The sequence below is a fragment of the Poecile atricapillus genome, chromosome 2 (genome assembly GCF_030490865.1).
Source record: "Poecile atricapillus isolate bPoeAtr1 chromosome 2, bPoeAtr1.hap1, whole genome shotgun sequence".
Lineage (NCBI taxonomy): Eukaryota > Metazoa > Chordata > Aves > Passeriformes > Paridae > Poecile > Poecile atricapillus.
This window is the reverse complement of record NC_081250.1, coordinates 2,520,772-2,547,855: the sequence shown is the minus strand read 5'-3', so window position 1 is coordinate 2,547,855 and position 27,084 is coordinate 2,520,772. Positions and strand designations below refer to the sequence as shown.

The following is a 27,084-nucleotide window of genomic DNA, read 5'->3' as shown; positions in this document are numbered from 1 at the left end:
GGAGAAACTATCAGCGGCACCGGGTTGAAGTAAATTATAATGTTTGGCAGTGGGAATTTCTGCTAAGCACTGCATGGGAATAAAATCATGGAATCATGGAATGGCTTTAAAGGTCATTTAGTCCAACACCCTGCAGTGAGCAGGGACATGTTCAACCCATAAGGCTGCTCAGAGCCTCAGTCCAAACTGATCTTTCCTGAATATTTCCAGGGATGAGGAATCCCTGTGTTAAAACCCCCCCGTTCAAATCATGGAGCTGAAGCGCTGTTTCCCTGCCTCTGGAATGTTCACTGCTTCTCTGGGAAGTGCGGTCTGAAGGGCCCGGATAGCTCCGGGTCTGGTTGCGGCTCGTTCCGCTGGAATTCATGCCTCAGTCCGAGAACAGCCGTGAGTCAGCCCTGTCATTTGCGATTCCCCTTCTCCAGCGGCTGCGGTTCGCTTTGGGGCCATCCCGCCCCTTCCCGCTGCCAGCGCCGGCACACGAGCGGCTCCCCGGGCAGGGGGGATCGCCTGGCCCCGAATGACTCCAGCACAGGCAGCACCAGCACAAACCCACCGCTCCTAAAGCCCTGAGGGAGGGGAGACTCGTTTTCCAGGCGTTGTGAGCTCACCCAGCTGGCCCTGGGCTCTCCCCTTGTGCCCCACAGTGATAACCTTATCACACATCCCCGTGTCCCGGCAGTGATGAGGGATGTGGGGTGTCCACCCTGGAACTCGGGGCAGGCGCTGCAGGTGGAGAAACAGAGATGTGGGCAGAGGTGACTCGAGGTGACCTTGGCATGTGCCTGCTGGCACGAGCTGTGTGTCCAAAACGGGGCTGAGGGAACCTGCCTGGCTCTGAGGCAGCTGAGGGAGCACAGAGCTGATGCCCAGGGTGGTTCTTTTCTCACCCTGCAAGTGGGAATATACCCAGAGCAGGAGCTGGGTTTGCTTTTTGAAGGGCTGGGAGAAGGAGGGAAAATCACCTGTTTGGAACAACAGCTGGGGTGGAGCTCCAGAGTCTGACAGGCACCATGGACCTGCATCTGGATCCAACTTTGTGGGATTTTGCCTGTTCCACATCTCTCCTTCACCCACCAAGCTGTGAGGATCATCAGTGGCCATCCCACAGGCAGCCCTTTGCCGTCTCCCTGCATTCCCAACCACCACAGGTGTTGTATCAAACAGATACAGATATTTGAAAGGGCAGCAAGAGAAATAAAAATGAAAATGGAAGACAATCAGGCAGCCAGTTGGAGACTTTGTTTTACCACTTCCTACCTGCTTTTATTCCCTTCCCTCTGTGTTTGCTTTTCTTTTCTCTTGGAGCTATGCAGCCAGTAAAGTCATATTGAAACATTTCAGTGTCTACAACTCTGCCAGTTTAGTGCATTAGATCAGCTCAGGGGATGGTTTGAGCCAATCCATGGTGTGACTGAGACCTGCAACCCCGAGAGCCCTGGGAAGGTTTGTGCCAGCCCTCAGTGGCCATGTGCCTGTCTCCACTAAAAATGGGGGACCTGAAGCCTGGTGGGAGTGACAACACAATTCCCAGAGCTTCCATGAGATTCATTTCTAGTGGAAGGTGTGGAATTCTAGTGGAAGGTGTCCCTGCCTGTGGCAGAGGGTTGGAACGAGGTGATCCTTGAGGTCTATTCCAGCCCAAACCATTCTGGGATTCTGATATTTCTCCTGATGGATCATCCCTCACCAGCGTTGTAATTTCTAGGGGTGTTTTTGGAAGGAGAGCTGGTGGCCCAGGGTGACAAGACACAAATTCCCTCCTTGGTGGAACACCTCTGATCCAGTGAGATGTGTCAGGGTGGCTCAGGATCCCTTCCCACAGCTCAGAAGGTGGTGACAAAGGACACAGATTCCCTCCCTGTCCCTCAGCAGCCCTGGGGTGGTTGCACAAGCTGCCAGCAGCCTCCTGCTCCATCAGCTTTCCACTCTCTGCTCTCCCACTGCCCAAAACCCTGGACAGCCCGAGGCTCCCGCTTGTGAGGGCTCATCCTTGGCATCTGTTTGTCAATAACTCATCCTCACCAGGGATAACCTCTGCAGCCAGCCCTGCAGGTTAATGCTGGCATAATAAACTCATTTTTCTCCAGCTTTTTCTCGGGGTTTTAAGCACAAATCCTCATGCACAAACCCACGTGAGCTGCAATTATTCCTCTCAAACCCTGTGCATCAAATATTTCCCGAGCTGTGCCCTGGGAGGTCAGCCAGAGGCAGCTGGGACACGGGGCTGTGGTAAACCACAGCAGCACTTCTGGGACAATATTCCACAATTTTGGAGAGAAAAGCACGGGTTGTGGCAGGCCTGGGAAATGCAAAACCAGCGATGATAGAGGGAAATTGCAAGGACAACAGTCAGGAGGCAGGAATAGAGCAAAGTGGCAGCTTGGAGGGAGTGAGTTTATGCATCACAAGGGCTGTTCTGAAAGGAGGGCAGGCGTCAGTCTTTTCTCCCAGGGAACAAGTGACAGAGAAAGCAGCCTGAAGTTGCACTGGATTGGATAGAATTAGATTGGATATTAGGGAAAATTTCTTCACTGAAAGAGCGGCCAGACATTACAACAGGTTGCCCATGGAAGTGGTGGGATCGACATCCCTGGAAATGTTTAAAAACCATGTGGATGTGGCTCCTGGGGGTGGGGTTTAGTGGTTGTGGTGCTGAGTAGATGATTGGACTCGATGAACTTGGAGGGCTTTGCCAGCCTTAAGGGCTCTGTGGTTCCTGCTGGTGGGACAGAGGGGAAGGGACAGCTGTTACTGCATTTCCCTGGGAGAAGGGATTAGGAGCAAGTGGGATGCTGTGACTGGAATTCTGCCAGCAGCGAGGAGCAGCCAGTGAAAATGATGGGTGCTGTGATCCCAGAGAGAGCTGAAGAGGCACTGGCAATTTTAGTCTGGCTTTCCAAAGAAGTGGGAGGGGTTGCAATTGCTCTGCCTGTTCCCAAAATACTTCTGGATGGGGGCTGCTTCTGCCATTCTTCCCTCTGTGAATCAGGATCAACCCCTAGGTCACCTCCCACCAGACCAGGCTGCTCCATGCCCCATCCAACCTGGCCTTGGCTCTTCTCTGTCTCTTGGTGGAACCACCTCCTGCTCTTGCCAAAGAACTTGTCAACTCAGCTCAGCTTCCAGAGAAACAGAAAAAAATGCATGTTGGAGTGCAGAATTTCTTTTCCTGAGGACATTTGGAGAGGGGCTGTGAGTGAACAGTGTCTGTGATTTAACGGGAGGAGCAGAGACCGCGGCGCTCAGAAAGCCAAGCTCTCTCACAAAGTGCTTTCCCATCGTTTGCTCGGCCTGAATCATCAGTTTCTCCCAGATTCCCCGAAGTTTTCTTGCTTTTGGAAGCCCAGGCTTCCCTCAGCAGTTTGAGCTCTGTGCCTGAGGGATCTGCAGGCAGTGATTCATCAGGGAGACAACGCATCCCAAACACCGCGGAGGTCAAACGCTTCTTAAGGCAAAACTATTTTGTGATGATTTGTAGCCATATCAGGGCAAACAGAGCTCCTATGTGGCTAAAACAGGCAAATCAGAGATGGAGGATTTCTTCTCATCACTCAGGGCCCTTCTCAAGCAAGCACCACACGTTTTCTGTACTGTAACAAAATGTAAGTTTTATTCCATTTTATTAGTAATGGGTGTGGAATAGCCACAGTTGAGTTGGACTGGTGTCCTTTTCCCTTTTGACCAGTGTTTAATATTCTAACTACAGCCCAGGTGTAACATTTACACTGAAAAATACTTACAGATTCAACCTCATACTCCAAAAATTTCTAGTACAAACACAGTTAGTACATTAAAAAAAAAATTTAAAAAAAAAACCCAAAACAAAACAAAAGAAACCTATCCCAGACACTTTGTAACAGCACAGACTGGTTATGGCCTTGAGTTAAGTTCAAGTATTTCCCAGTGGAATGCAATGCAAGCAAGAAGGTAATCTGGCTTTTGTGGGACATTCCTGGCCCTGAATGGTAAGAAAAGAAATATAAGTGTGGGCACTTTATCTGACCAAGTTTAGCGAGAAAGTCAACGTTTATGATTAGTTCAGCCACAAAGCTAAACCTGTCTTGTGTGTGGACAAAACTGCTACCTGGAGAAAACACAAAAATAAAAGCAAAGCATTAATTATACCATTGGCATTTCTTCCGTGGCTGACACTTCACCCTCTAAATTAATTTCCTCGAGCTGCTGGTTGAGTTCAGAACAGTTGTGGTGGGGATTTTGCTTGTGGCTGTAAATATTTTGCTGCTCTATCCTTTTCCTGCCCCAACTGACAGGATAAAGGAAGGGACTGTTGCTCCTGCCCTGAAAGGAGTCATTCCTGCAGAGTCATCATTGCATTTGGTCACCTTTGTGGCAGTGACTCAGTGGTGAAACCCAACGTCCTAAAAGGTTTATAGGTCACAGAGTGGAGGAAGAAGGGGGAAGTGAGCAAATCAGTATATGTAGCAATAATAATAATAATAACAATAATAATAATAACAATAATATTTTCTGTTTCTAGGGCTGTTTGACCCCTGCTGGCTCCTGTGTGCAGCCCAGATGGGATCTGGGAGAACTGGGATCCCTCCTGCCCAGGCTCAGAGGATCAGCAGTGTCCTCCAGGCTGGCTGGGACCTCCCAGGCAACTTTGCATCCCTGACACCAGAGTATTCCTGCTGGGAATACACCCCTGTGCTTGAGTCCTTGGGAAACATGGGAAAGGAGGATCAGCTCCCATTGGGAAGGGATGTTATGCAGGGAACTACTCCAGGCCTGAGGGCTGAGCAGGGCTGGGGGTGGTTACCCTGTGTCCCTGCCCGACAAGGGGGTTATTGATCCCCCAAGAGTCTGCCCTGGGTCTGGTACTCGTCAATACTGCAGTTATTGACTCTCCCTGCGGAAAGCAGCGTGTGCGGATGAGATGTGAGGGTGACACCAGCTGGGAAGAGGATCCAAACCCTCTGCAGGACCCACGGGTCACTCAGAGCCCCCTGGGCTCACCGTGTGACAGTAAAAAGGGGGTTTGAAGGAGGGCAGGAAGATTCTGGCTGGGGAATTCCACACATCTGGGGAGGAGAGCAATCCCCAGGCCTGCAGGAGATTGGGAGGACCAGAGTGCAGGGAGAGAAGTTGGCACGAGGACCAGCACTGCCACGCTGCTGGGAAGACATGAGTGAGGTGGCTGGTGTTGGTCCAAACGGGGAAAAAAACTCTAGAAAAGCAGCCCTTGGAGAAAGGTTGATGAGATTGGAGGTGTTCAGCTTAAAGCAGATTTGAGGGGGAAAACAGTCTCCAGACAGACAAAATATGCAGAGGTTAAGGGCATGAGACTTCTCCATGTCTCCATGGGGGTGCAGAGAGGGGGTTCATGTCACCCTTGAGGGAGCTGTTTGATGGTGGCAAGTTGGCAAAGTCCATGGTCTTTTCCCACCCTCCTGCTCTGAACCTGGAATCTCCTCCCATGGGCACTGCTGGGGTTTTGCTGGGGCAGCAGGTGCTAGCCCTGCTGTCTAGACTGGGTTTAATGGGTTGATCAGGTCTCTGTGACCAGGTTTGGGGGGGTTTTGGCTTAAAATCTGCCTCCCGCTTTCCTCACGGCGAGGCATTTGCCAAGATTTTTTCCTGGAGCATTTGCGAGGGAGTCACATTCCTATCCCCGGTGTGGTGACTCACGGGGGATCTGCAGGTCAGCAGGAACTGAGGGGCAGATCTGAGTCACCAGGAAGTGCTCAGACCATGAATGGTGCTGAGGGAGGTGTCGCTGGTAGGGGCAGGAGAAATCCAAACTCCCAGCTCCTGCAGGGCACGCTGCCTTCCAGCATCGTGTGGGAAGCACGAGTTTATCTGGGGCTGCGGTATCGTTGCTCATGGAAAAGGAATCAGAAGAACCCAGGCAGCATCCAGCCATGGTTATCCTCAGAGTTTCCATCCTTCCCTTGGGATCATGACTTTAAATACACACAGATTCCCGTGGGACACAGGGCTGGGAATAAAAGAGAAGTCCCACTGATGTAGAGGACAAGCTCATGCCCTGGACAGCTGCAGCGACCAGGGAACAAATTTCCACCCAGGATCACCTCTCTCTCCTCCCCAGCAGCCTGGGCTGTGACCCTGCAGGCATTTTTTCCAGGTGACAGCAGCCCTGTGAGCACCCAGCCTCTCCTGCTGTGCCCAGCACGTCCCCAGCCAGCAGAGAGCACATTCCCACACGTGGGACAAGGACAAACAGAGCAGCTGGATATGTTTGTCTCCCCACCAACACGGTGTGACCTTTCTGAGCCTTTCCTGCAAAATTCCCAGCAGAAGGGGATGGATGGATGGATGTCACTACTGAGTGCTGCTGTGCTGATCCTCCTCCTGGCTCCAGTCACCCCATTTGAGAGGGGAAGCAAGAGCAAACAGCATTCCAGGCATTTTACCAATGCCTTCAGCAGGACCAGGAACAAGCCTGGAAGCATTCCCCAGACAGCTACACAAAGCCACAAAGATGAATATTTCCTGCTGGATCCCATTTCATGGGATGTTTCTCTGCTTTCCTTTTAATTCTACTTTTTTTTTTTTTTTTTGCTTCCAGGACTGCTCTCTAATGCATCACACAGCTCAGCTGAAGTTCCCAGGAGATGAAGGGCATATCCAAATTCTCTGCCTGCTACCAAGAATGGCCAAAGGGCTGGACACTTGTGGAACAGGCATCCTCAGGGCTTTAAGGGCCTGATCTCAAGGACATGAGAGTGATGTCCAGCGAGAAGCCATGAATATCCCATGGATAAGAAATCCTGGCACAGCCCGAGGGAACAGCTTGGCACAGGGAGTGCAGTGTTCAGGGAGAATTTACTTCTTTTGCAATAGGTTTGATCTTGTAGGCTCTGCCTCTCTGGGCTCCCTGTGGTGGTGGTGATGAAACCATGCTCTGACAAAGAACAGTAGGAACCTTGCAGCTCAGCAGCTTGATTTTAACACACACCCAAAGTACTGTAAGTGCATGAAAACCACCCTGAAGTCAAGCCCAGCTGAAAAAATTCCTCATAAACTCAGGAAAAACTTCCTGCTATTGTCCTGGTACCCACTGAAGCCAGATCTTCTGCAAAGCCCCCCCAGCAAGTGTGGGACCCCTCCCAGTTCCCCAGGTGGGGCTGGAGGCTGAAATCCCCAGGGTGAGATCAGCCCCAGTCCTGGAGCAGCTGGGTTTCCTCAGGGGAGGTGGAAGGCTCTAGAAGGAGCAGAGGGTTGATATTTTACGTTTACACCTATCTCTCTATGCCTACGTTCACACGCACGTGTTCATACGTGTCTGTATCTACACATGGACACACACACACACACACCAGAGACACACTATGCATAGCTCTGCCACCTGCCACTATTTATAAGGGTTTGATTAAGCAGAAAAACAAATTTGCCAACAGTGCTTTTTCCTCAATTAATCAGGAAAACAAATTTGCCGACGCCGATCGTCTTAAAATTCAGCAAGTAAAGGAGCCTAAAACCTTTAGGCTTTTGTTTTCCTGGTTGCATAAAGGCACTTTCTGATGATGTGAAGCAGCAGTTTGTTAAAAACTCTGAAACTGCAACAATTCCCATCACATCTGTAGCAAGTGCTACACAGGCACCAGTAGGACGCAATGTCACTGCTCACTCCTGCTCCAGAGGGTTTGGAGCAGATTTTTGCTTCAATGCAGAGGAAGAGAAGATGAAACCTTCAGCCCTGTGCTGGTTTTAGGTCTCCCTGTGTGAGGCAGTCGCTGTGTTCCTGCCCCAGACCGGACACAGGTGCCAGCTCTGGCTCACAGCATCCAACGAATCCTTCTTTGGCATCTGCCAGCCCGGGCAGGCCATCAGCTGTGAGCCTGCCACCAAGGTCCGCGCAGTATTTCAGTGGTTTTCTTACCAGAGGATCAGAAATTAATTTGATTAAGGGTATTTAGTAATTAAACACTGCCTGGCCTGCGGCACTCGAGCCTTGCTATGCAGGAGGGTGGCTGATCCCTGTCAGCCTCTCTTCCCTCCTGAGCCACCAGCAGCTCCCCTTCCACCACAGCGCATTGTCCAGTCTCTGCCGGGGGCTCCGCTGGTGACCCAGGGGCTGGGAGGTGTGGGGGGTTCGCTGTTACTCTCTGGAGGTTCCTGTCACCCACCGGAGGTTCCCAGCTGGAGAACACGTTGGAAACAGGGAAGAAATGTCTTTTGTTAACGCACTGGAAGACAGCATTAAATTGGTCCAAAACTCCTTGTACTCTCTTGGCTTCCACACAAAAATCGTGCCCTGCAAAACAAACGCGAGATAACACCGAAAACCAGAAACAAACCAAAATAAAAGCCCCGCTCACTCTGCCCTCTCGCCTTCCTGACGGAGTTATATCCACACAGACGTCTTCCCGTCTTTACTGCTGGAGCTGCCTTTCTCCAGGGAGGCCTTGGGTTTAGCACCTTGTTTCTCCTGGGCGGTGTTGGCCCTGTTCTGCTCCACCACGGTGCCCCCCGAGGCGGGGCTGCTGGTCCGAGAGGGCTGCGTGTTGGCCTGGGTGCTGCTGTAGCTCTGGAAGGCGATGTCCAGCTGCTCCTGGGCCACCCGCAGGTGCTTGTGCAGCGTGGACAGATCCGCCGGCAGGTTCTCGTCCGGGCTGGTGCACTGCTGCTCCTGAGCCACGTTGGCCAAGTTCTGCTCGTGGGCCATCAGGCTGTTGGGGATCTTGGTGGACTTCTCGGATTTGACGACCAGGTTGTACTCGGGAGGGCAGGAGATGTTCTTGGGGTAGGCGTAGTTGTAGGGGGGCTGCCGGAAGCTGTTGATTTTCCGGTTGCGGATGGCGTCGCGGATGGTCCCGAATCCCAGGTGGAACATCTCGCACATGTTCAGCAGCAGGCACAGGCAGCTCACCACGTACATCACCAGGAGGAAGATGGTCTTCTCCGTGGGCCGGGACACAAAGCAGTCCACGGTGTGGGGACAAGGGACCCTGTTGCAGACGTAATAAGCTTCCACCTCAAAGCCGTAGAGCAAATACTGCCCTATCAAAAAGCAAACCTCGAAGGAAGCCCGGGTGAGGAGCTGGAAGACGTAGATTTTCATCAGTCCCTCCTGCTGGATACGCCTCCTCCCGTCGTGCTTCTGCTGCTCCTTGCACTTGGGCTTGGCCTTGTCTTTCTCGTGCTCGGCCGCGTCGTCGGAGATCATGGGCTCCTCCTCGTCGGCCTCCATGGCGTCCTCCATGTTGCGCACGGCCTGCCAGTTCAGGGCAAACTGCTTCTTCTTCTTGAACCCCTTGAACTTCTTCTCCTCCTCGGCCGAGCGGGCGATCCTGTGGATGGCGTAGCCCAGGTACATGACCGAGGGCGTGGAGATCATGATGATCTGGAAGACCCAGAACCTGACGTGCGACAGCGGCGCGAAGGCATCGTAGCAGACGTTGTCGCAGCCCGGCTGCTTGGTGTTGCAGGTGAACTTGCTCTGCTCATCGGAGTAGATGGACTCGCCCCCCACCGCCGTCAGGACGATGCGGAAGACGATGAGCACGGTGAGCCAGACCTTCCCCACGAAGGTGGAGTGATTGTGAATCTCTTCTAGCAGGCGGGTGAGGAAGCTCCAGCTCATGTTGGTCATAAGGGCTACTCAGTTATAACCTGCAGGGAGAGGGGGAAATAAAAACCAGGGCTGTGAGGTCACGTCTTGTGCCAGCAGGAGGAACAGAGCAGGGACCGTGCCCTGTGCCGGGCACTGGTGAGGACACACCTCGAATCCTGGTGTCAGTTTTGGGCTCCTTGTGACAACACTGGGGGGCTGGAGCGTGTTCAGGGAAGGGAATGGAGCTGAAGAAGGTTCTGGAGCACCAGGAGAGGCTGAGGGAGCTGGGAAAGGGGCTCAGCCTGGAAAAAAGGAGGCTGAGGGGGAATTTCTGGCTCTGCACAACTCCCTGCCAGGAGGGGACAGCCAGAGGTGTCAGGCTCTGCTCCCAAGGAACAGGGACAGGAGGAGAGGGAACAGCCTCAATTAGCACCAGGGAAGGTTTAGATTGGAAATTAGGGAAACTTTCTCCCCTTAAAGGGTGGTCAGTGGAGGATGCTCCCACATCACAGAGACTTGCCTTGCTAAAACATCTTTCATTAGCAAACCCAGAAAAATGCAAAGAATCAGTGAAAGAATGGGAATATTTATGTTTACAGGCTGATGGCCCTTTTAAGTTCCTCTTGAAACAAAGCAAAACAAAACAAAACTTTAATCAAATACAGACTGTTTCAAAAATAAACCTTGAGAAGCTTCCAAGAGAAGACCATGCATTTATTAGGAGACCTGGGCAGCTGGGGAGGAAGAGCTTCTAATAAGCATTTTGTGTTTAGCTTAACTTGCAGTGGGACCTCTGCCCGAGTTCCTTGGGCGACCTCAGGCAGCACAAAAGACAGGAGGTAATTTCACTGCTTGACTGGCACAGATACTGGGAGATGAGAGCAGGAGGGAAAGCACCTGCACCCCAAGAACAGTGGAGGAAGAAAAGATAAAGGAGAAAGAGCTGTTTTCCTATGTGGAAGGAGTTGGGACATCAACCCTAACTCTCCATGCTGGGAGAGCATGGCTGAGTGGGGGTGAAGATCCGGGGGGGGAAAATGATCATAAAATCCCAGAATCCTATAATTTGGGGGGTTGGAAGGGACCTTAAAGATCATCTTGTTCCATGGGCAAGGACACTTTCCTCTAGACCAGGTTGCTCTAAACTCCATCCAACCTGGCTTGATGATGTCCTGAGACACGGGCCTGGCCCTAACTTGGCTTTGCCCCACTGGAGACACAAAATTTGGCTGTAGGGTTTCAGTGGTGGGAGCAGCCACGAGCACAGCCCCACACGGGAGCAGGAAGGGAAACGTGCCCCGCTCTGTTCTCCACATCCAGCCGCTCTGGAATGCGATTTTGCTCCTGCTGCTTCCCAGGACGGGAGCCAAGCAGAGCTGGTTTGCTCTGAGCTGGTTCGCTCAGCGCTGCCCCTGTCGAGGGCTCTCGAGAGCAGGCAGATGGAATTTTCTAACCCTGCTATTTCCAGATCAAACAAATCCCCTGCGAACACAAACCCTCCAGTCTTCACACGCCGGGCCGAGCCTGTGGGAGCGCTCTGCAGATGGTGCTGTTCTTGTCCTGGGCTGGGGAAACTGAGGCAGGGAGGGGTGAAGCAGCTGGGTCATAAGCCAGAAGGAGAGGTGGGAAAATTCTCCTCTCTGCCCTCAATCCTCAAAGCTGCTGGGACCAGAATCCCCCTCTCCTGCCCCCAAAGTGATGCCTTGGTCAGTACAACTGTGCAGGTGGGACAATTCAGGCACTGCAGGACATGGAAAGTGATGCCCACTGAGATATTCTTTACTTATTGAGGAAATTTGGTTTATTCAGGGGTGAGATGGGGAAGTTCCCTCTTTGAGTGCCTTTTTTTTGCTGCCTTACAGTGGGTACACCCTCAGGGGTCTTTAACTCTTCCTCTGTTGTGTTCACATTCAGATATGGGCAAATTGGGGTGTTAAATGATTTGCAGAATTAATCCAGGCACTCAGCCAAGCTCCAGCTGACGGGGGGCTGGGAAGGGAAGACCCTGCTGGGTGTGGGGCATGGTGCATCTGTCTGTGGAGCATCCGGGCCTGGGTGAGGCAGGGTTGGATGCAGCCCCACCTTGGCTGGCCCCATGCAGGTGTCCAGCCCCCCCAAATTAGCTGCAAGCCCCAAATTATTCTTAAAAATGCACTTTGAATGTCCTGTAGAGCAGTTTATCCAAAATTCAGTGCTCCCCCAAAGGGTTTCTGAAGCCTACATGGAGGATAATTCAGCATTTTATGGTCCAGTGTTACTCATGGACACATTCCCAAAGCTCCAATGCACCTCCCAGGAGCCAATTGCTGGAGCAGGGAGGGTCTGACCAAGTTTTGGAGTAAATATTCAAGTTTTGAACTGGTATTTGTCAGGGTTCTTAGCAAAGCACCCCCTCTAGGAGGCACATTTTAGAAAGGAGAACCCAATCAAGTGCTCCCAAATCTCCTGAGCCAAGGAAAAGGGAAGGAATTGTAAAATGACAGAAGTGACGGGTTGTTGCTTTGAGAAGACCATCCCTGGCTACCAGCCACCACCCTGAGCTGTGGCTCCTGCCACTGCCCCTGCACAGCTGGATCTACAGGAACATCTGCAGGAAACAGTCCCGAGCTGTTCCTGTGGCCCTGGGACCCCTCTTTGTGGGGTCACACCTTGGTATTGCACCCCTCTGTGTCCACCTGCCCTCCTGGCATTGTATTTGGGAGCAGGAGCCGAAGGAAATGAGGTAGAAACCCCTCCCTACAAATCAGTTTGGTTAAATTCCCAGTGGGTTTTAGGATTCACTGCCTACAAAGACTAAACTGTGGGATTTCAATGTTTTTAATTGTTTGGGTGGGGGTTTAGTGGACCTCGATGTTTTGGGATCAATTATAAATAAAACAAGCTTCCAAGGAAAGTTTTGTTCACAGTGCTGATTAATTGATTGGCACTGGGGAAAGGCTGTGGCTCCTCTCCTCACAATCCCAACCATCAAAACACAGAAGGTGGATTTTTGCATCTTTCCACCTGCTACAGACCCGATTCCTCTGTGCAGTGTGAAAGTTATGCAGTCTGGGTAAAAAAAAAAGCAAAGAGAACCCATCTGGGTGGATCCGCAGCAGGGAGATGGATTAGGTGAGGTGGATCATGTAGCTCAGTTGTCTCCCTGAGAAAGGACTCCCCATCCCTGTGGCTTTGAAATCCATTCATTCAGGCATCCATCATCACATGCCACCTCCAGAGGTGTATGAAACACACACAGGGTACAAGCTTCACTTCAGAGCAGCTGCAAAGGGGGGATGGGACTGCCCAAACCACCTCAAGTAGTCAGAACTGTGCACAGCCAGTACAGGAATGAGCTGTTGGCTCCACGTTCTCACCCACAGTGGTTCCCCAGAACCCGCTGACCCCTCCACACAATCTAGGCACAGCCCTAGGAAGCGGGAAAACTTTATAAAACTGAGTCTAAAATACACCAAAGAATGAAAAAAACCCACATCAATCAGCGCTAGCGGGACGTCCTTCCATTCTGCACGCTTCTCTCTCCGCTGCCTGAACTGCGGGGAAAACAACGGCGAGGGGGGAGAAAAAAATCTACTCACAGAGACATGATGCTTCTCGCGGTGGCTTTCCCTCCTCCACCGACATTCCTGTGCCTCCAATCCCTCCGCCTTGCCCTGGATAAAGCCCCGCCGGCTCGGTCCAGCTGTGCTCCAGCGGTTGGGAAGCGGAGCTCCAGGGATATTTAAGGCGCTGCCAGACCCCGCCTTTGCCGCACCACCTGCCCGACCCCCGGGGCTGCTCCCACCGCCTGTGCCCACCCTCCTGCCCCTCGCCAAGCCTCGGAAGGTGCTCCACAGACAACGCCAGGCAAGAGAAGGGCATTGGTTTTAAATCCGAACAAGCCGCCGGGTCTGGTTTTAGGAGCGCTGCCTGGAATTCTGCCCTTGTGTCGGTTGGGAGTAAATTAATAGCATCAGCTTGTGGCACTGGTAACAGATTTGTCAGGCTGAGAGCATGACTAATTGAGAACATGTGGGAAACACATTCTGGTAAAAGTTCCTCGGCTGATGGGGGTGAAAAAAATAATAATAATGAAAAAAAAATAAAAGTAGGGGGAGCTCACTGGTGGGAAAAACTGCCCTGGAGCTCCAGCTTTGCTGCACTCCCAGGAAAAGCTGGAGGAGGTGGTTCCCCTCTCTCCAAGCTGGTGGAGGGAGCAGAGAGCAGGTGAAGGGGTTTTGAGGACCAGCAGAGAATTTTCTGTCTTCTTTGCAGCTGCAGGAGGGAATAGCTAGGGTGGGGATGCACCGAGACAAGTGGTTTTCAAGGAGAAAACCTCCACCCTGATGGCCCAAGGACCACCTGCTCCATCCATGAGGAGCTTTGGCATTGCCCAGCAGCACCAGGGCTCGGGGTGTCTGCTGAGGTGGAAATGGAGAGGATTTCCAGTCATGGAAAGTCCACCCAAGGGCCAGCGAGGAGGAGAAGGAAGCAACAGCAGCAGCCAGGTCATGGAAAGGATCGGATATCAGGGAAGAACTGCACTGGGATGAAGGGGGGGTGTTGGAAACCATAGGATTTATCAGGAGCTTTTATCCCTGGTGCTGACAAAGCAGGATATTCAGACTTCTGGTTTCCCAAAAAGCCTGAATGGACCTGGAAGGGCAATTCCTGCTCGTTGGAACTTGCTGCCTGGTTGCTCTTGCAAGGAGCAGCATCTGCACTGCATTTTATTGCAGTAGCATTCCTCAAGGTTTTCTGTTATAAGCTAATTACTCACTTATCATTACTGATAATTCCCTGTTTGGAATTAGTCACCCTAGATAGGCAGGAAAAGCCCTTTCAGCTGAGTGAGGTGTAGGGATGAACACACCTTTGTGGGAATATGCCACACCAGGAAAACCAGGGTTTGGGAGGCATTTTTGGGGAATAAACCTCTAAAAAAAGTCAAATTACCACAACCCTGGCTTCATGTTTCAACTTCAGCACATGGCACGCTGACAGCCTGCTCTCCCAAAGGCCACAGGGAGGTTCTAAAACACCAGCACCAGGGCTGGAGATCTCCAAACCCATCCCCAGCCTGGAGATCTCCCACTGAAAGAGTGAGAAGAAGCAGCAGGCTGAGGCCACATTATCCCTGCTTATTCCTGGGGCAGGGATTGGCCTCCAGCACGCTGGGGCAGTGACCTCCTTCCCCTGCAGGTCCTTCAGCTCTGGAGACAGCCGTGGGTCACCTCGTGGTCACTCCACAGGGGCCACTGAATGTTCTTGGGGTGCATCCCCCGCCAGCAGGGTCCCCCCCAGCACGTGTCACACCTGCTCCTTCTGAAAGCCACAGCCCGTGACATCCACCAGAGCCGAGGGATGGCCACCAAGAGCTCGTTCCCACCCAAGGCCTGCGGTGAAAGTCCCACCTGCAGGTGCGGGACAGAGCTGCAGGGAATTGTTACTGGTTATTTAAAAATAACCAGCTGAGAACAGCTCCCAGGCTCTGCAGGACTGCGGGCAGCAGCTCGGAGATAAAAGGCAGCTCAGCGTGGTCCCAGTCCCGTGGGTCAGGCAGATTTTCCGGGCTCTTTGCTTTCTAACCATGAGGGTTATTTATACACACAGCACTCGTGTCTGGGCAAAGTTTTGTGGGGCATCTGTGCTTCAGGCAGGCCAGGCAACATCTGCTCCTGCTCCAGCCATCACTGACCCATCACCCAACCATCACCCAGGGAAGGAGGCAGGAGGCAGAGCCATTAATGAGTGTACGGAGAAAAAACCATCCCGTGTCCTCAGCTCAATGCCTGGCTATGAGAAATGGGAATAAAAGAGAGGAGACGGAGGGGAAAGGATGTGATGGAGCTTTCTATAATTCTGGCTGCTGCTGGGAATCACCTCTCCAAGCCACCTCTGCCCCAGGCACCATTTGTGTTTCAGAGCAGTGATCTGTACATATTTATTTAAATGTGCTATTGGAATAAATAAGTGCTGTCACCAATGATAATGAGACCCGGTGTAACATCTCCCTGCTACATCAGGGATGAGGAGTGGCCATAATTACCCACTCTGAGCACAAACCTGCAAAGCTCTCTGCTGGATTGTGCTGACAGGCCATTTTCTTCTCTAATTTTCCTCTTTTGGATGTTCATTTGTTCAGTTTTTAAACTGAATGCAATGAAGGTATTCATCTTTGTGCAAATGATGAGCCTGTTTTTAACACAAGGCCCACTGTGTTGAGACACAAATGTGACAAAATTGGAATAAATTAAAAATACCATCTTTTTACCTTGTTGATTATTGTTGGATTTGGGCTTTTGTGATGACGGAAAATTGTTTGAACACCACGAGCAAGAGCAAAACGTGAAGCAGCAGTTTTAGTTCTTAGCCTTTTCCTCTTGGATTTATTTCACTAAACTTTTTTCCCTGACTTTTGGGTGTGGGATGCAGGCCTCATCCTCACCTTTGGTGGCTGTGGCTGCCGTCCACTTTGAAAGGGATTTGTGATGGAAAGTGTGGCAAAGGCACTACTTTTTAAAAAGTAATATTAATTATTAATTAATATTAATTATTCATTATTGATTAATATTAATTATTCTTATTAATTAATTTTTAAAGGAATATTGGGATTTAGAAAATAGTCTTTCCCCTTTTGCACAGACTAAAAATCCAAGGAACTGTGTTATTATTCTTATTTGCCCATAATTTGGTGGCAGTTATGGGTAAAAAGGGATCTGGGGGCTTCCAGCTTGGTCAGAAAGTGACAGAGTCACAAGGGAGGCACACTGAGGTTTTATCCCCTTCAAGATGGGCTTCAGGGGACATCCCTGACGTGTCCTCCTTTCCTCCACCCTCTCTTCTGCTTTCAGAGCTGCTGTCCCATGAGCACACAGGAATCCATGGGTTTGGAAGAGGATTTGGGCTCATTTTCGACCAGTTTGGTTCAAGCCAGTGCTGCAAATTTGACATTTTTGGTGGCACTGGCTGCTAGGACGAGGTGAATGGAGCTCTGTGGAGATTCCCAGAATGGTTTGGGCTGGAAGAGACCTTAAAGATCCTCCAGTTCCACCCCCTTGCCATGGGTGGGGACACCTTCCAGTGCACCAGGTTCCTTGGACAAGAGTCCAAATGTGTGTCCCACTGGGACATCTCCATTTGCATTTCCTGGTGGGGAGGAGCTCACATGGGAGCTCCTTCTCCATGCCTGGAGTCTCCAGAGCGTCCAGCAAGCCCAGGAGCCAAGCTGTGTCCCCAGGGCCCCAGGCTGTGTCACCACCTCGGTGACATGGCCGGGCTGGGCCACATCTCTGGCGTGCTTTGGGACAGGCCAGCACCTCCCAGCAAGGATGGAAGCACCAAGCTGGGATAGAACTGGGGTTAATGGGTGGAGGGGCCGTGCCTGGGGACAGAAACAGCCCATTTCCTCATGAAACAGAAACCCAACCAACAACTCCATGGCTGATGGGATCAAGGACAAGTGTGGCTGTCCCAGGGAGCCGTTCAGGATCTGGGAAGCAGAGGCAGGAGGGAATGGGTGGGAATGGCCCCTGCTCGACTCAGCCGTGCCAGCCCAGGCCTCCAGGCTCCCTTTCAGTCCCACCAAACTCCCTGACTTAACACCAAAACTGTTGGAGTCTGAGATACAGAGTGTGTGCCCTTGTTTCTAATACTTGATTCTAGGATCCAAAGAAACACTGAATTTCATATAACATGAAATTCATGTGCATGTTTTCATGGTGATACATGAAAACAAATGTTAAAGTTAGATAGAAAAAGTGTAAGTGTGTAGATTAGAAAGTTTCTTAAATCACTGGGTGAAAAAGTAGCTTAGAGAACAGGAGACAAGATGGAGGATTTAGGGTGTTGTCTCTTGTCCTTCTTTCTTCTTCATGTTCTTCTCCTGGGGTTTTTGGGTGGTAGTGGGTGATTGGATAGAGAATGCCGCAGTGCAGCACACAGGTGTTGGGTCATTGGGTCACTAAGAGAAATAATTGAGTTGGCATCTGTTAATTGGGTAAATGGACAGATAAAAGACCTTGAAGAGGATCTTTGTGAGCCATTTTACCCCTTTTCTATCATAGTGCACACAGCTCCTTGTACCTTGTAATGCTGATAAGAAAAGAATAAACAACTGAGACCGAACGAGAGAAAACTGCCTCCCTCTCATCAATCTTCAGTTCAAAGGGAAAAAAGAACCCAATCCAAAAGTCCCCAACAAGACACAAAACCATCCCAGTTGTGCAAACTTCTTCCCTCCTTCATGCAGAGCTTTGGGTGCTCTCCAAGATTTGGGACTAATCAGGGCTCACATCCTAAGAACCCAGCCAGAACCTTAACTCACTTAAAAAAAAACAATTTACAAGCAGCAGAAAAAGCTGTGCCAGGGTCTGTTCCTAAAATCTGCCTCATCACCAATCTCTGCTTAGACTTTTCAGGGCAGTGGTGATGACAACCCCGATGCAAGTGTGTCGTTTGAAGGGCAGAAAGACAAAATCTCTGCTATTCATCAGGTTGGTTTTTACACCGCATCCAGCTCTGCTTGTTGGATAAACCCAGGAAGGTTTTGATCTGGAAAAGAGTTATGTGGTTGGTCTCTGGCTCTTTGCAAGGATAAAACAGAGAAAATCTGGTCTTACACATTTTTCCAAAGCCCGTGGGGATTTTGGCTGAATAATGTAAGACTGTTTGAAAGCGAGGTGAGGGATGTTTTCCTTCATGCACTCTGAAAATGTAAACTCTGGCTCTGAGCTGCCATGACATTTGGACCACAGTTATGCCTCAGTTAGCACAAAGATAGGTCAGAAAATGGAATTTCTGTGAAGTTTGCATTGGTTTGTGCCTGGAGCCAGAAGCAAAAGCTGTTAGCAGAATAAATAACATTTCTGCTGAAAAGCAGGGAAAAGTTTCCTTTCAGATATCGCTGGCTGATGACTGCGGAAAGGTAAAAGCACTTCACTTTGAAATGACCTAAAAACTTATCTGATATGGTTAAATAACAATGAGATTTAAATTCTCAAGTACAAAACCCCAGAGGAAATGTTTAAACCCAAGCTGGAGAGCAGAAGCAATTTATTCCAGCCCTTCCCAGCTGAAAATTTCGCTGTGATGGACACATTCTTGAGATAAATTTCAGTGTTGAGAAAAAAACACATTAATTTTTCTGAGGGGAACCTTTCTGCTGAAGTGTTTGAGGTGGTGAGACGACAGGGGATGTACTGAGAGGTGGCAAGAAGGGCCTCAGGTGGAGCCCTGGGACGTGGCTCAGCAAAGCCCTCTATAGCTTTTTTTCCCCAGCATCTATTCCTGCTCCAAAGAAAACATCTGCCTCGACAGCCAGAGGTCAAATCGAGCCATTATTCCCTCCTCTATTTGCTTCCCTTTCCTGAAGTAGCTGGAGGAGCAATGGGAATGAAAGGGCATCTCCAACCCCACCCACCAGGGTCATCCCTGGAGTTAGAGCTGCCCGAGCTTCTCCTGAAATCCCATCGTGGCTCCCTGAGCTCTCATAACAGGAAACAATAAAATTTCCACTCGGTGTTGCCAGCCCTGTGAAGCCAGGCCAGGCTTGCCTTGCTCTAGACCTTCCTGAACTTGTACAAAAGAGTGAAAAAAAAAAATAAAAAATTAAAACAATTCAATTAAAATTGGAGGAAATCCATCCCTGGGCCATGCAAAAGCTCACAGATCATCTCCTCCTCCTGCTTTTGTTCATGTGGACATCCCTCCATCCACAGTTCACCCCACAGCAGGGCCTTAATGCGGGTGGGGGTAGAGGAAAAGGGTCAGGGTGTATGGGAAAGGTTAGGGGATGCTGGAAAAAATGGGAAATGGACACATTTTTGGCTGCTCCAGAAAGGTGTGGGGTTTTTTTCCCTAACACCTGTGGACAGGCAGAGATGGAGCGTTAGGAGGGAGCTTGGAAGAGCCCCAGGAAAAGGGGTCAGGAGAGGTTGGGAGCTCAGCCATGGCTTCCGAGCTGCATTCAAGAGCTGCTGGGTGAGGTCCCTGACTGGTGCCAAGTGGATGAAAGGAACATTTTCCCCTATTTCTCAGCTGCACGAAAACCACATTCCCTGTGTCAGTGTGGGAAGAGGGAAGGGGATGGGAGCAGCAGCACCTTGAGAACAGCTTGAGCATAAAGACAGCAACCCCCAGAATGGAGGTGGAGCAGTTCTGTCCGTGGGACCTGCACAAGCAAAGCACAGGAAAGGACATGGAGCTGTCAGAGCAACTCCAGAGGAGATCCCGGAGCTGCTCCCAGGGCTGGAGCCCCTCTGCTCTGGAGCTGGGAGAGCTGGGAATGTTCCCCTGGAGAGGAGAAGCTCCAGGGAGAGCTCAGAGCCCCTTGCAGGGCCTGAAGGGGCTCCAGGAGAGCTGGAGAGGGACTGGGGACAAGGGATGGAGGGACAGGACACAGGGAATGGCTCCCACTGCCAGAAGGCAGGGATGGATGGGATATTGGGATGGAATTTCAGGCTGGGAGGGTGGGGAGGCCCTGGCACAGGGTGTCCAGAGCAGCTGAGGCTGCCCCTGGATCCCTGGAAGTGTCCAAGGCCAGGTTGGACAGGGCTTGGATCACCCTGGGATGGTGGAAGGTGTCCCTGCCCATGGCAGGGGTGGAACAGGACGGGCTTTAAGGTCCCTTCCCAGCCAAACCATTCCATGATTCCACTGTTCTTTGAAAGCAGCTCAACACCTCCTCCAGCTTTCCTCACCAATCTCCTCTTACAAACACCTGCAATACTCACAGGTTTGGGGTGGTTTTGTGTGTGGAAAATGTTTTGCAGTGTCACAGTCAGGCTGCTGACCCTGAGAGTCTGACTCTTTTATTTTCCCCTAGAAATTCCAGTGGAAAAAATGATGGTGTCATTTCTGTCATCACACACCTAATGCCTGTCAGACACAGGGACAGCCACTGCAGCAGATGGCACGACCTGTTCACACCCAGCCAGGACAGCCATGAGAAATGGTCCAAAGTTATTTAATGTTTTTATCTTCTCTCAGATAATGAGTGACAGGAGAAGAAATGGCCTCAAGTTGCACCAGGGAAGGTTTAGGTGGGATATTAGGGAAATATTCTTCACAGAGAGAGCTGTAAAATACTAGAACAGACTGCCCAGGGCAGTGGTGGAGTCACCTTCACTAGAAGTGTTCAAAACTGTGTGGATGTGGCACCTGGGGATGTGGTTTAGGGGTGGTTATGATGGTGCTGGGTTGACTGGTGATGATCTGAAACAATTCTATGATTCTCATTTTTTACAAAGGTAAAAGTATCTGTAATTTGCCAACCAAAGTTGATATTAAAGAAATCTCGCAATTCTACCAAGGCCAGGAGCTTGCAGTGAGCAAGTGCCCCATAAATTTGTCCAGGAACAGGACCCACAGGGCCCAGCCCAGGTATTTGCATCAGGTCCATGCTCTGCCTGGTTCTCAGGGCGTGGTCTCTGCCCTGGCCAGACCCTGGGAGCACTGAGCACTGCCCTGTCCCACACCATCCTCGGGGCAGAGCTCATGTCTTGCTGCTCTCTTAACAGCTCTGAGGTGGTTAAAGACCATCTGGGGGTCATTTGGAACAGCTGCTGTGCTCTAGAGCAGCTTCCAGGTCCTGCTTTGGTGTGTCACCTTCTCAGGGTGCTGAGTCACCCTCTGCACTCTGCTCTGCCAGGAATGGAATCCCAGAATGGTTTGGGATGGAAGGGATCTTAAATCCCATCTTGTTCCAACCCCCTGCCATGGGCAGGGACACCTCCCACCATCCCAGGCTGCTCCAAGCCTTGTCCAGCCTGGCCTTGGACACTTCCAGGGATCCAGGGGCAGCCACAGCTTCTCTGGGCACCCTGTGCCAGGGCCTCCTCACCCTCACAGGGAACAATTTATTCCTAATATCTCATCTAAAGCTACTCTCTATCAATTTAAAGCCATTCCCCCCTGTCCTGTCCCTCCATCCCTTGTCCAAAATCCCCCTCCAGCTCTCTTGGAGCCCCTTTAGCCACAAGGAAGGGTTCCAAGGTCATCTTGAAGCCTTCTCTTCTCCAGGCTGAACAATCCCAGTTGTCTCAGCCTTTCCCCACAGGAGAGGTTCTCCATCCCTCTGGTCACCCTGGTGATCCTCCTCTGGTCTCTCAAACCCATCACCCACCCCAAGGGCTCTGAGGTGAAGCTCAGCCAGCAGGACTTGTGAGATAAGACAAAATTTTACCTGAACCATAATATCGGAAAAACCAAACCTTTCTGCAGATTCCAACACTCATTGCTGGGATATCTATTTTATCTATTTCCCAATCTTTTGGCTTTGGAGAAGCCTCTGACTTGCCAGGTCAGACAGAGCCGTCACAGTGAGGCTGCTCCATGATCCAAGTGTTGTGCAAGCAGGGACAACGGCTGGGAACAGCTGTAAAACCCTTCCTTCCACCTTAGAAAACCATACCTGTGCCCTCCCCAAATAAATCTGCTGCACACTTGCCACCCCAAATCACCAAAATGTCCTCCTGAGCTCAGCCCTGGACACCAGAATTTCTTTATGGTAATGAAATCTTCATGGTAAAGAAATTCAACACCAACTTTAAAATTATATTGAAGACAACAAGAAGCTGCCCAGAGAGGCTGTGCCCTCCCCATCCATCCCTGCAGCTGTTCCAGGCCAAGCTGGATGGGACTTGGAGCAGCCTGGGGTAGTGGAAGGTGTTCCTGGCACGGGGTTGGAATGAGATGATCTTTAAGGTCTCTTCCAACCCAAACCGTTCTGGGATTCTATGAAGACAAGGAGGAAAATTCCAAAGCAATAGTCCACAACACTTAGATGTGACTTTGTGGCCCATTTCCCCATTACTAATTAGACCTAAACAGGGTTAAAAGGGAGGACAGAGACTCGAGCATGAAAAATAAGGCAGCAAATGGGCTGGATGTGCTCTTGCCAACTGTTCTTAGATAACAGACCAAACAGAAAATAAGGGAAAAAAGGAAACATTATTTCCACAAGAGCTTTCCTACCCTTCTGGCCAGGTTCCCAGCACCACCAGGACAGGTTTCTACGCTGCTCACCGAGATATTTCCCTACACTGATATCACCAGCAAATATTTAATAACCCCTGAGGTAATTGCAGACTCGGTTACACAGCCAGGTTTACACGCAGAGAGGAGGATGAGAGAGAAATGATGAGAGAAGAGAGCCCAGGGCTGGGCGAGCAGCACGGTACCTTCCCGGAGCTCCGGGATGGAGCATCGGCGCGGGCTGCTGGTCCTGATCCGCTGAGGCTCTGATCCGAAGGCGAGCACGGGCTGGAACAGGGATGGGAACCTTCCTGGACGTGTTTACATAGGTGGTCCCCACCCGCTGACGCCGCAGAGGTCAGCAGCTCCTGCCTCACATCTGGACAGCTCCGGGTCCCCCGTGCCAGGAAGGGACACCACGTGTCTGTTCATCCCCAAAGCTCTCAGGGTGAGAGGGGTGTTGGATCAGGGTCCCCCCCTCCCCTCAGGAGCTGGACAGTGGCATGGGGAAGGTGCCCCCAGGCTGGCATACAGGTGGGAATGGAGCCAGTGCCAGCTGGCCCTGGGCCACGCTGCTGCTGCTCAAAGCAAAGGCTGCCCCTGTGATCTGCAGTGCTGGACTCCTTTGGGTATCCAGCAGGGCTCCAGCAGCACCTTCTCCACCCCCTCCACCACAATGGGCATGAACCCACACCTGCCTGTTGGCCAAACCCTACACCACAGCACCAAACTTTGTACCAGAAGCACCAAACCCTACACCAGCACCACAAAAACCTTCACCACGCCACCCAACCTACACTGGCACCACCAAACCTACGTCAGCAGCACCAAATCTACACCAGCACCACAAAAACCTTCACCACACCACCAAACCTACACTGGCACCCCCAAACCTACATCAGCAGCACCAAACCCTGCACCAGCACCACAAACATCTATGCCATGCCACCAAACTTACACTGGCACCACCAAACTTACAGCAGCATCCCCAAACCCTACACCAGCAGCATCAAACCTACACCACACCACCAAACCTGTACCAGCACACCCAAACTCTACAACAGCACCACCAAACCCACACCAGCACCATGAAAAACTACCCAACACTCCCAAAACCTACACCAACACCCCCAAACCTACACCAACACCCCCAAACCTACACCACAGCACCAATCCATGCCCCACTTTCACCAAACCCTAGAGCATTCCCCAAGCTCATGGTGTGCTGGGACCACGATCCCGAGGGTTTGCTGTGATCCCAACATGCTCCAGACCAAGGCAGATGCTCCCAGCCTTGCTCCCCCGTGGACCAAGCTGGTTCCTTCACCCCACACCATGCCAGGATAAAAGGAGCCAGGAGATCTTGGCTGCATCCATGTGTCCTGAGGGGACCATTATGGGATGGCACCTTCCTCCCTCCCCATTGCGTGGCCTCACTGCAGGAGCACATAATCCCTTCCAGCCTCAATCCTTAATGAGCACATGGGGCTGTGCAGGCCGTGGAATCACAGAATCCTAAAATTGTGGTTGGAAGGGATCTCTGGAGATGACCCAGTCCAACCCCCTGGCAAGGCAGGGTCACCTGGAGCAGGTGACACAGGAACTCATCCAGGTGGGTTTGGGATGTCTCCAGAGAGGGAGACTCCACGCCTTCCCTGGGCAGCTGTTCCAGAGTTCTGGGAAGAAGATTTTCCTCATGTTGAGGTGGAACTCGTTGTGTTTTTGTTTTTAGCGATTGCTCCTCATCCTGGGGCACCCCTGGGGAGGCCACCAGTCCTGGGGGGACAGCACCACTCGCTGCCCCTCGGGCAGCCACAGCAGGTTGTGCTCCACCTGAGCTCACACTCTGCTTCCCAACAGGTTGCTCTGGGGAATGAGCAGCGATAAAAAGCTGGAGAGAAGAAAGGATAATATGGAATCCAGCTGCGAAAACAAAGATTAAATCCCTCTGAGCCTACGACCTCCCTTGGCTGACGCGCGGGAAAAAACGCGCCAACATCAATTCCTCTCCCCACGTCCATCCAACTGGGAATTTTTCATGAATGAGCGCGTTGAGGCGGAAGGGGAAGGCAGGAAGATGGAGGAGGAGGAGGAGGAGGAGGTGCACAGCCCTTCCATGCCTGTTACACAGGGGAAACTGCAGCTCATGGCTGTGGGCCTGAGCCAGCAGCGTTCCAGTGCTCAGGGCTGATCCACAGCCTGAGAAAAGGGGGCAGTGAGATGAGGGTTCTTTGTTTTCAGGTTGGTCCTGAATGCAGAGATCTTCCCAAGGGAACACCAGGCCAGAGGGTGCAGGTTTGGCTAGAGAAATGAACAGCTCAGGTGGGCCCTGCCCTGCTCACACCAAACCCTCAAACACCAAACGCTGGGAAGAGGGGAGCTCCTGCTGCCAGGACTGGTACCCCTGGTGAACTTGTCTGGTTCCCAGGCAGGGATGCCTGAAACTTCACTGTGAGGCTGGGAATAGGACACAGAGGATGTTGCAGTCATGGTTTAATTCACAATAATACTAAAATCCCTCCACGATGTGCAGCGAGCCCCTTCCCAGGCTCCCAGTCTGGTGCTCACATTTCTTCCACACTTTGTGCCAGCCCAGGGCCAGTTCATCGTCCTCTGCTGAGTTTGAAGAGGCAAACAGCACAGAAAATGCTGTGGAAAGAGGGTATTTAAGGGGAAAAAAAAGCCTGATTCTCCTTCACTTAGTGATAAATAGACCTTAAAAATGCCAGGCCAGAGTCTCTGACCTCCAGGCAGCTTTTGGGACATGCCTCAGTTTGTTGCTGCTCAGCTGAGGTCCATCCTCTTTGCTGTGTGGCACCCAGCCCACCACATTTCAATACTCCAGGAAACCCCTGAGAATTTTCCAGAGTGAAAAGCTGCAATCACTGGCCCTGGCCATTACCAGAAGCTGAGGAAAGAAGATGAAGTGGTGGGAGGCTCTTCTTGAAAATTCACTCTTTCCTCTTGAAAATTCACTCTTTCCTCTTGAAAATTCACTCTTTCCGTCTCTGATCCTTCCCCTCCCTTCCTCTGTAAGTCATCTTCCAGACAGAAATAATTAAGAAACCACACCACCATCTGTGTTTCTGAGAAACTTAAACAACTTGACATGAACCAAATCCCCAAATCATGTCCTGCTGGGGGGCCTGGAGCCAGAGGAGCAGTCCCACACCGGACTGGTGGCACCTGATTCACTGAGCTGTGATAAACACAGAGCCTCTGAGCTTCCTTGTTTCATTTACAAGCAGATCTACATCTTTTTTCCTGGCTGTTTTTTGGTCTCTACTGACCTCAAAGCCTTGGAACCTCCACTTGAATCCCCTGGAGCTCATGTGAGTGCTGCTTGGCCAGCTGTGCTGCCTCTAGGCTGACTCCAGGCAGAAAAGAGCAGGAGATCCCTATTCCATAGCCTTTATTCCCAATTCCACCCTTCAGTCACACAGGGGATTAGCTCTGGTGGTGGAGTGCTCGCTCACCATGTGAGAGGTGATGGGATTGGTGCCTGCATTCTCCTTTTGGGAGCCAGATGATCTCTAACGTCCCTTCCAACCCACACCAAGGGATTCTGTGATTTCCCCCTCTCCCAAAGAGAACAAGGGAAATATGGGAACAAGGGGATGGTTTTGTCTTCTCCTGAGCTGTGAGAGTCCTGCAAACTGGGACCAGACACAGCCTGGGATGGAGGATGGCAGAGATAGGATGAGGGAAGGGACAATTTCCAAACCAAGCCCAGGATGTCCCACAGAAGGTTTCCCCCATGCATTTTCACCCTGTCCCATGTGAGACCTGATCCAAACCAGCTGCATCATTACCTCCTTCATGATTGTGTACAAAATTCTATATCATCACCCTGCCATGACCCCAGACCCCTTTATGTCCATCCCCACTGTTTTCACTTGTGCTGCTGGTCCCAAAAGTGATCAGGCCTTCTCCTGGCACAGCTGACAGCACATCCCAGCAACCTCAGCAGAGCACACCCAGCCCTTGTCCTGCTGCTGCCCATTCAGAGCTCCTCACTCCACCCTTTCCAAAAATCCCGCTGACCAAGTGGGATTTCTCCTTTGGCCAAAGGCTTCTTTTCTGCTCTCCATTTAATTGCCAAGAATTTCCAAACCCTGGCGGAAAATTAGAGAACCAGCAAAACCTGCCCTGCCTTGGAGCACGGCGCGCTCTTTTCCTGCCAGCCATGCTCTGTCAGGCACTGAGAGCAAAATATTTCGGGCCTTTCCAGGCACTAAATCACCCCGTTGGACTGGTGTTGGGGGCAGCTGAACTACACCTAGTTCCACCTATTGAAATGACGGCAGCAGCCTCCATCCCACAGGAACTGACCCCTCTGCTGCTGCTGGAAGTGCCGATGACATCCATTTCCAGAGGTGTTTGTGGAGCTTGGAGCCACTGCAGAGCCAGGGGAAGAGGGCTGTGAGCTCAAGGGACTGGAGAGGGGATGTGGGATGTTCAACCCAAAGAAGCCAAAATTCTCATGGAGGGGTGGCCTTGCTGTGTTAGCCCTACCAGGCTACATCATGAAGTGTCATTAAAGTTGGAAATGAGCTCTAAGATCATCAAGTCCAACCATTAACCCAGCA

At 51.3% G+C, this 27,084-nt stretch overlaps 1 protein-coding gene across 4 annotated transcripts in view; it reads right to left on the bottom strand.

The window, feature by feature from the left end:
* Nucleotides 1-3,594: 3,594 nt before the first annotated feature.
* The window catches only part of GJC2 (gap junction protein gamma 2), a 31,677-nt gene continuing 8,187 nt past the window's right edge, over nt 3,595-27,084 (bottom strand). For 2 of the 4 annotated variants that reach the window (XM_058833105.1, XM_058833108.1), the window contains exon 2: nt 3,595-9,600. In XM_058833105.1, coding sequence (XP_058689088.1) covers nt 8,333-9,580 — 1,248 coding nt within the window. In that variant the 5' untranslated portion in view covers nt 9,581-9,600 and the 3' untranslated portion in view covers nt 3,595-8,332. Of the gene's footprint in view, nt 9,601-13,119; nt 13,241-22,701; nt 22,783-27,084 lie in introns of those variants that run through there. The other 2 variants (XM_058833107.1, XM_058833106.1) reach the window with 2 other exon arrangements.